The sequence below is a fragment of the Meleagris gallopavo genome, chromosome 6 (assembly GCF_000146605.3).
Source record: "Meleagris gallopavo isolate NT-WF06-2002-E0010 breed Aviagen turkey brand Nicholas breeding stock chromosome 6, Turkey_5.1, whole genome shotgun sequence".
Classification (NCBI taxonomy): Eukaryota; Metazoa; Chordata; class Aves; order Galliformes; family Phasianidae; genus Meleagris; species Meleagris gallopavo.
This window is the reverse complement of record NC_015016.2, coordinates 40,574,647-40,584,326: the sequence shown is the minus strand read 5'-3', so window position 1 is coordinate 40,584,326 and position 9,680 is coordinate 40,574,647. Positions and strand designations below refer to the sequence as shown.

General features: G+C 38.9%; 1 protein-coding gene across 1 annotated transcript in view; it reads left to right on the top strand.

Moving 5' to 3' along the window:
* The window catches only part of MRPL3 (mitochondrial ribosomal protein L3), a 28,842-nt gene extending 23,654 nt beyond the window's left edge, over positions 1 to 5,188 (top strand). The window contains exon 10 of the mRNA XM_010713085.3: positions 4,567 to 5,188. Coding sequence (XP_010711387.2) covers positions 4,567 to 4,716 — 150 coding nt within the window. The 3' untranslated portion in view covers positions 4,717 to 5,188. The remainder of the gene's footprint in view (positions 1 to 4,566) is intronic.
* The last annotated feature ends 4,492 nt before the right edge of the window (positions 5,189 to 9,680 follow it).

Here is a 9,680-nt window from a genome sequence, read left to right as displayed (position 1 = left end):
CTGGAAGCTTATGGTGCTTGCTTTTTTTATTTTTATTTTTTTCCCTCCCATATGCATTGTCAGAAAGTTGTCTATTCACTCATTCAAGAGAAAAGCATAAGACTAATCTCTTTTTTAAGTATCTCCTTTCTAACAGAGGGGATGTTGTAATATTGTATATTACACTACTGGATGCTATGGTTTAGGTTTTATAATGTTTTATACATTACCTATTTTTAAGACACTTAGTTTTCTTTGTATATTCAGTGCCAATCACTATGTTGATTTTTGCAAGGTAGAATTAAACTTGAAGCATATCATTGCTTTAGTGTAGTACTGTGTTTGAGCTAAGAAACAACTTCTCAGCCTCCCTCTACTGCTTCTTACATTTTTCTCTTTACTAGAAGTTTGTAGAAGTTTGCATCCTACTTATTTTGTATCTCACTTGCCAATATTGCTGACACCTGAGTTGGGTGTGCTGTGCTCAAATTGAGGAATTGTTGGAACAGTGTCATTCCTTGACCTCCTTCACCTTCCCTGTCCTGGACCATGACAGATTGGTGCGGGGATTTTCTTTAAGGCCAAATAAGGCAGGTCAGAAGTGGTTGTAGTTCTTGAAATCTCTTTTTTCTCTAATTGCAAATAGCATAGAGCCTGAGCAAGGTAACATATGACACCTGAGAAGATTACTTCTAACATTCAGTATATTGAAATACATTTTCCTGTCTGGCAAACAGTTTGCATTCTTGGCTGTGGTTGCTAACGCAGCCTGTTTAAACTGCCAGTGTGAGTTGTGACTTCAGCATCAAGTTTTAATGCCTGCTTAAGACCGTAATACTTCATGCTGATAGACTGCTGAATTTGTGTTTGTTTATACTACCCATTTTGCTGACTCTATATGGGACATGCATATCTGCAGTTTATTAAGTGTCTGCAAGCTCCATGACTGTTTTAAAGATAAAGTGACAAAATCATGACAAAGTCCAATTTCAACTTTCTCTAGAGCTTTTCTCAATAAAAAAATAACTGGGAATATACTTGTATATTATGTATATGTATATTACTATACATATTACCTACCTGTAGAATAGAATATACAGTAATATACAATAGAATATACAGTAATATTAGCAGTGTTTAAGCAAACCAAGTGGTTATGTTATTTTGAGTTATAGAGTGAATGCTGATATGGATTATAATAGCCAGTTGGGCACTGAGCACAGCTCCATCTGTGAGTAAAAGCTAGATCCACTCAATTTTAATAACAGGGCATTAACACTTACCCAGATATCATGGGATTCCCTGTTTTCCCCATTTTTTTCCCCTTATTTTTTCTTTCTCAGAGGAGGAGAACAGAAAGGGCTCAGTGCTATCAGTTGTGAATGCATTGGTTTTATATTGCCTGAAAGCCTGAGAAGAGTATTTCTTAAAGGTTTAATGATGACACACCTAAGAATCGTAGATGTTATTTTGTAGGGCCTGCAGGCAGTTATGAGAGAGGTTTGTATGTTGATTGTTTGTAAATAATTGCAAATCTGTTAGAGCCTACTGCCTTTCTGTAAGAGATTACCAGAGCAATTGCTTATGTAGCAGTTTCAACACAGAATGTAAAAAATATTTTACGGTCTCTGGGAAGGAAGAAAGTGAAATATTACTTGATACAGTTTTGGAGTCTTTGCTATAAAGCATTGTTTTGCAGTGGGATTGTGACTCTGAGGAATAAGGTGAAAGACATATCATTTTTCCCTTTATTAGGGCTGTTCTCAGAAGATTACTTGGATAACTGAAAGAGCTGTGCTGTGTCACATAAAAGACAGTATTTACAGAAACAGACATAACTGCTGATGCATTCTGTTTAGCTTCTTTATATTATTGTGAAATTATTGTGCAGAAATTTGAGCTATTACATATAGAAAATTTGGCATGCTGCATTATTCATAAACACAAAGCAAGGAATTCTGTAGAGAAAATAGTTAAAAATTGTACCATGTTTTAAGATGCTAATTGGAATTTTTCACATGTAAAGTGAATTTGTATTACTCTTTTGACAGGATTAATAATACCTTCCTAAGAACTTTTGGAAGTTAGAAGAGAGAAAGAGGGAAATTCATTCAGTCTGATATTGATGCTTTAATATGATGCTTCAGGATGTTTCGCCTGACTCTTTACTTGCACTTGAAAGCAGAGAACATAGGAAAAGATGAAAAAAGAGCAGTATTTTTTGCCAGTCTAAAAACATGCTGTATCAGTTACAGCAATCAAAATACAGAGTGTATAAGAAGAAAAGAATTTTATCACCAGCCATGGTTCATACTTCTGGGATCTGTCAAGAGTCTGATGAGTTTAGAAGGGGTAAAATGAAATGTTACTGTATGATGGTCTGTTGAAAATATCCCATAAGAATCTTAATACTTGAAGTATTTCCCTTATCACAAAAAAGCTACTATCTACCACCTGATGTTAATACGTAAAATACCACGTTGAGGTTGAACAGAAATCTTAGGTTCATTTAGATAAACTAAAGTAGGACAAAGATTTGAACATTGAGTTTGCCTTCAGTTAAGAACAGACATCTTACTCATAAGTCTTCAGATTTGCTTTAAGAAAAGAGTAGAAAACAAACATTTAAATTCCTTGTTAGGAATTTAAAACAGCCTCTAATGACCTCACCTGTGTCTAACACCATATGTCTATAATGAGAATAATCCAAAGTAGCAAAAAAATAGACATGAAAAGTACTCTATGCAAAAGAAATAAATAAGGTATCAGAAATAATTTATTTTTGTCTTCCTAATATACTGTAATCGTTGTAGAGATCGTGTATACTTTTGCTGTCTTCCAGGAGAGAGTTAGCAAAGAAGTCTTGTGATGTGCTGTGGGATTAGGGAGGAGGAGAGAAGAGGATAAGGGAATAATAGTAACTAGTGAAGTTATTAAAACATGTTTATCTAGTAAAAGAAATGATAGCAGCATACTGAATGGGAAAGATGACTTCTTGGCCACAGCAGTTTGGGTGTGTGTCTGGTTGTGTTGTGAACTCTCTGCAGTTGGAACTGCTGCAGCAAAGGTCTTTGGGCTTTGACCTCCACCTGGATTATTATGTGTGGATGTGAACTCCTGTCTGCCTCAGGTACTGGTACTTCAGTAGTCATGTGTGGCAGTTGACAACTAAATAGATGGTGTCTGGTAGAAGAGGAACAATCTAAGCCTTTCTCCCCCTTATTCTCAGCAAAATATTTTCTTCTGTTTATCAAACCTGCACTTATAAAACTGTTAGAACTTCTTTGGGACAAAAAAAATAAATAGCAGTTTTCCAGAAGCTGAAGTTTAAGTCAAACCTTTTGTGTACTTCGTCTGCAGGAATCCTCCTGGACTTTGGCTAAGGCTCAAGTAATAGCTGATATGAATCTGGTAAATACGGGGCTGTCAGAACAGAGCTGTCAGCAGGCATAAAATTGTTTTATTTAATTTCTGCTGTAAATCACAGTTCTCTTATTTGAGGCTTTTTCCAACCAAGTAAGAACAAGCTTCCTGCTCTCAAGTCCAACAAAAAAAAGAGATGGGGGTGAGCAGGAGAAAGAGAGCTTATCTTCACTATACTAAAATTTAATCTTGTTGTACCTTTCTTTAATCCAATTGAATTTAGTGCCTGAAAAGAGATTATCGCAGCTCCAGGAGGAAGAGCATATGTAATGATACAGAAGTGAAGCATTTTATTATAAATGAAATTTCATTATTTGAAAATTTGTAGCTCTTTTTTCTTTGGAGATACCGCTCCTCTATCTTCTGCCGCAGACAAACTGCCTTTTGCTGATAATTCTAGCTCCTAATTTTCTTCAGAGATGGGAGTTTGGGGGGTTAGGTTTTAAACCTTTTCGCCCTGTAGAGAGGTCAGTAAAGGAAAGTTATTTCTCTCTGGCACTGCAGTTCGTGAAAATTAACTTTCTTAAGGGCTCATGTTCCACAAACGTGGGCACTGATTCCTATGGGAGGAAGTCTACATAGTTAATCTGCAGTCATGGAGCAGCTCTGCAGTAGCCAGAGGGAGTACTTACAGCACATGTGTGTATCTTTACAAAATCAGTTGCCAGAACTGCATTGTAAATACAAAAGCATGTCTTGGCTGTTGAAGAGGACGATTACACTGCATAATATAACTTGGTATGTCATGCAGGAAAGCAGTGTGGGATATAACACAGTTAAACGAGTCCTGCTTACCTTCACTTAACATTAATAACATTTTAAAATACTGAGTAATGCATTCATAAGAGTAGGAATTGATTCTGTCAGTTTGGTACAAGTGATAATAAATTCTCCTTTGGTTCTTTTGGTTTTACTTGCTTCGGTGGTGAGTGGGGTGAGGCTGTGTTTTCTGTTTGTGCTTTTTTAACTCATCAGTGACTAGGTTACAAGCTGATATTAAAATAACTGATGATTGTATACAGAATCCTTCAGATAAGCAAGTATAATGTGAATGCTGTCGTTTTTGCTTACTCATGCTAGATGACTTCGTTAATTTCTTGTGCACTGCTGTCTGAAAGTCTTCTGTAAGATTTATTAACCTTCCATTTCCTGCCTTGCTTTTAGGTCAGAGATACAAAACTGCGTGTTTACAAAGACTGCAATAAAAACCCTCCTTTCCCCACGTTTTTTGCTGATGGAGATGAAAAACTACCAGAAGACTTGTACGACCAGGACATGTTCCAGTTCACAGATCCATCGGTCACATACACATAATGTTATTGACATCTTTGAAAACGTGGAATTTTGTTATTTTTATGAACTTTGCAATGCTGTATAGAAGTAAACCATTGAATTGCAATCTAACCAACTGACCTGGACATTTCATATATTGCTGTTTTGGTCAGGTACAAATTTAAGATTATTGATAAATCAGCAGGTTAGTCTGAGGGACAGGTTGCAAAGCTTATCTCCAGTTTGTCTTCAGTGATCTTTTGTCCTGTGCCACAGATTGTAAAAACTTAGAGACTTCTGGAAACTATTGAAGATGGCTTTAATTTAGTTTGATCTTCTGAATATTACCAAACTCTGTTTGTCCTGTGTGGAAACTAATCTGGCCAATTCTGATCGGTCAAAAAAAACTTTCAGATATGCTTTTGCATCTGAGGGGGTGAATAAATCAGATACAAATCCAACTTAATAAAGAATAGCTCAGAATAAAAAGGAAAAATACACTGATTTGTAGCAACATGGGCTTGTTTCATTTCTTTTCAGCAGAGCTCTTTCCTTTCGCATTAATGTTGTTTGAGTTGAATTAGCAGATACCCAACAAACTTCCTATAAGAGGAATCATGTCAACCACTGTCTGTCTCTTCAGAGAGACTGTGTATGGCAAGGAGGAGTTCAGGTGGGAAATGCTCAGTAACAAAGAATCACCAAGACTGCAGTGGCCACCTGTTTGCCACCTTCACTGATACCTTCTTCACAGAGGCTCCCTTGCATGTTCTCGGGAGTCACATCACTGCATCTATGATTGTCTCTGCCTTGGATTCTTGTGGTGTTACAGGAGAGCTTTCATGAAACAGGCCAAATGCAAAGAATTTCTCTATGCTAATGATTAGCTTTCTCCTACTCTACCTTTTAATAGCGGGCTTCTCTACGCTCTTTATTCTTCATGTGATTTCCTGTTTATAAGTCTGGTCTTCTGGAAACTGTAAATCCTCTTGCACACAGAAGCAAATATCTGTGTAACTGTCAGGATGCCATCTGAACATTTATTTACAAGCCCTACAATAGTTAAAGAATTTACATCTCTTGAGCTACTATTGATATTTTATTAGTGCTGCCTGTTCATCTTTGCAGCTTCATTGCAAGTTGTCACATACCTTAAAAAAACATCCTTACTGATACCAGTTTAAAAGTGATATTCTTGTCTTTATGAAATCTCTGTCAGTCCCTAAGGTTATTTTGAATTTTTTGTAATAGCTTGAAGAAATCCCATACTATCTTAAAAGAGGCTATGTGATCAGGTAAATATCTACATTGTGGCATACTCTTAGTTGGATTCAGCCAACTGATTAAATCGATAACAGCGCTCCCTTCTGCTTCCCCTTCTCTTCAGTAACATTGGCTCTGCAAGTGCAGGCATCTCACAGCACATGTGATTCAATAACCCATACACTGTAGCAAACAAGCAGTGGTATGCAGTGTTTTGGCTGCAGTACTAGCAGTGAGTGCAATCTGTCACACATACAGGATAGTTGCTGTTTCCCAAGATGTTTGATCTTCCATCTCCTGTTAATACAGCAGAGTTTAGAAATTGCAGCATTTCGATACTTGCTGTCAAACACATGTAGATCAGGAGATTTCCAACTGCCTAGTTTGTGTCCTGCTCTGGTTTATGAGATAATTCTGGTGGACACAAACTTTGCATGAGGAGATCAGTTCATGTGTGTATGGAAAAGCATAACAAGTACAGGAGAATTGTGAGTATTGTGCAGGAGCTGTTGAGCTGGACTTGTACTGCTGCTGCTAGGGGGAGGAGGGAGGTGGTGGGGAGCTGCTTGCCTGGAGCAGGAGGCAAAGCCCTGGAGCTGCTCCTGGGAGCTGCTTAGTAAGTCTCCAGGGTGTCATTGAGTTGGCTAGTAATTATTTTTTGTTTGCTTTTATTATAATGGCCCTGGACTATCAGTGAGGAGATCATGGCACAGAGATATGCATTCTCCTACTTAGTTTGTCAGCCAGAAGTTCCAGGACTGTGAGATTCTCTCCAGTACTTCGTTATACTTTGAATTATCTCTAGACTACTAAAGAAGGAGCAGAACATGTTACCAGGAAAAAATCCATGAGTTTTTAAGACCATGATTGTGAGTAGATCTACTGACTCCTATATTTTCTTGCCATCTTAGCAGGAAGCCTACTGTGCAGCAATTCTCAGATATTCTGGCAAAACAGTCCTATACCAGTATGCTCCTTGGGGATTCAGTTGTGCCCAGACATGGGGACAAAGGCAGATTGCAAGCATTTCTTTCATTCTTAGCTTGTTTTCTGTATCCATTCGTGACTGAAAGGACTGTTGGTTTAGCACTGAGCCCCATGTCTGGGAGCACATTACTGCTGCTTGTTGGTGGGATGAAGGGAAGGGTGCTTTTAGCATCACTGACACTGCTTTGGAGGAGTCTGTAGGGTTAAGCATCAGCTGTATTCATGACTGCGTGGCGTGACTGCTTTGAAAAATAAATACTCTTGATTAATAACCCCTCTCAGTGGTTCTGTAACAGTACATGAATAAACAGTGGCAAGCATGCAGTATAAGTTGAAGGTAAAAAGACAGCAGGAAGAGGAAATCAAAACACTCATCTATCACTTGACAACATAATTGCAGCCATTGGTGATAAACAAGAAACATTTATTTCACTCAAATCCATACTTCTAAATACCATTGCTCTGTCATTATGTGAGACTGATAAACATTTTCCTTTGTTACCTTCACTTGATGTGGAAAACTGTGGTTTATTCTGCTAGCATTTAACAAATATTATGCTAGTAAGCTGAAGTGCTGACAGGAGTTTGTTTGCAGAATTTCACCTTTCTCCACCCTCCATGTGGATTTCACAGTCTGGGAAGGTCAGAGCTTTTCTTAAAATTACTGTTTCTTTACCAGCTTCCTACAATCTAGCTCACAAGCTGGGTTTGCTAATGTAGCATTTTAATAACTAGCTGCAGCTCTGAAATGTGAAGTGTGGTACAGTGAGATTAGATGTCAATGCAGTATGGTCATAGAATGAGAAGTGACGAAACCCCAGGAGGACTTGTGGCTGTGTAAAGCCTTCCAGCGCAGAAAGGCAGTTGTGCTGGTAATACCCCGGGCAAATCTGACAACTGTGATCTTCCGAATTACACCTCCAGAGAAGACTGGAAGAAGATTCATTGCCATATAAACCACAGGTGAGCTGGCCTGTGTCCTCCAGCTGTCTCCACAACAGCCAGCAGTGGTGAGCCAAGGTGCTTCCTGGTCTGATAACCACACCTGAGGGGACTGGTGGTCTCATTCATTCCATCAGTGCCATGTTTGTAAGTACATTGCTTGGCTGGAATCAATCTCCTAGTTTACTTCACACCCACATTTCTTGAAATTTCACCTGGAAGCTTCTACACCCTGTGTCTTCTAATAATCAGCTCCTATGCCCTTCAGTGTGCAGCCATTGCTTATTAATTGCATTTTAACGAGCACCTCTCACCTGCAGGGAGATGCTCTGCACTATAGTATATAACGTAGCATGGTATTGTTTATTGTGTTTATACATCACACTTGGTGGCTCTTAGCACCTGTAAATACATACAAAAATGCTGGCCTTGGTCTTGAGTATTTATTTATTTATTCTGGAGAAAATGTGCAGTTTCTGGTGGAGGAATTTAAGTCAATTATATGTAACCTTTACATTATAAATCGTAGAATCATAGAATGGTTTAGGTTGGAAGGGACCTTTAAGATCACCTAGTTCTAACCCCCCTGCTATAGGCAAGGACACATCCCTCTAGACCAGGCAGCTCAAAGCCCCGTCCAGCCTGGCCTTGAACGCTTCCTGGGAGGGGGCATCACAGCCTCTCTGGGCAACCTGTTCCAGTGTCTCACCACTCTCACAGTAAAGAATTTCTTCATGATATCTAGTCTAAATCTACCCTCTTCCAGTTTAAAGCCATTTCTCCTCATCCTTTGCTACCTGACCTTATAAAAAGTCCCTTCCTAGCTTTCCTGTAGGGGTCCCTGTAATAAATCACACCAGCAAGAGAATGCATTTCCATTTGTGCAGCTCTGCTGTGCTTGAAGCATGGCAACAAAACAAATCTGTATAAAGCTGGCAGTTGTTTCTGGGGGCTGTAGTGGCATATATGAAGACTGATGTTCTCTGAATTAATGCAGCCTTTTGACCTACTTCATGAAGCACCCAAGCAGGAACTGGAGAGGATAGCTGTGTAAATAACAAGGAACTGCCCCTCTGTGTAGCACCAGTTCAGTAACTAGCCCTTCTGTCATTAGGCTACTTGCGTCTCTCCCCTCAGTTTAGCTGTGTGTATGCATGATATGAGTGTGTCGTGGGGGTGAGCATCAGAAGAAGTTTTCCAGCAGCATTGATGCCCATGGTGAGATGAGGGCTACTTATGCCCAAATTCTCTCCCTTATTTGTTCTGCTTTCCTCATTCCTATACAATGCCATGTGTAGGTTCCCACCTATGTGGATTGCTGTTGACATTCCAGAGCAGAATCATTCTTGAGTCTCAATACTGAGGATTCAATATTCAGTGCTATGAGTGTGCTATGTTTGTGCTTAGTGATCTCAGTGGCCAATCAGTCATTAATGGAATTAGAGCACCCATGTATCTACTGCCTATGATGTATTGAAATTCACTGCTTGTGAATAATTTGATTTTTTGAAAAAATTAATCTCTACTTTCATGGCAGTAAATTTGGACATTAGAACAGAACCCAGAACATGGAATCAGCTAAGAAAGCAAATGTAGTTTCCAGTGTGAATGCAGACAATGGCTTAAGTTATTTTCTGTGATGTGAGTGTCTGCTGGAGATGGAACCTTCTGTGCTCTGGTGCATCTCAAATTCCAGGGTGTAAAACCTTCTGGCAAAAGCTGTACATATTGAAGTCAAACCATGGATACAGCCAGCTTTGGGGGATTTGGGAAGAATGGGCTTGAAAGGCAGATTTTTAGCAAAAAAAAAAAAA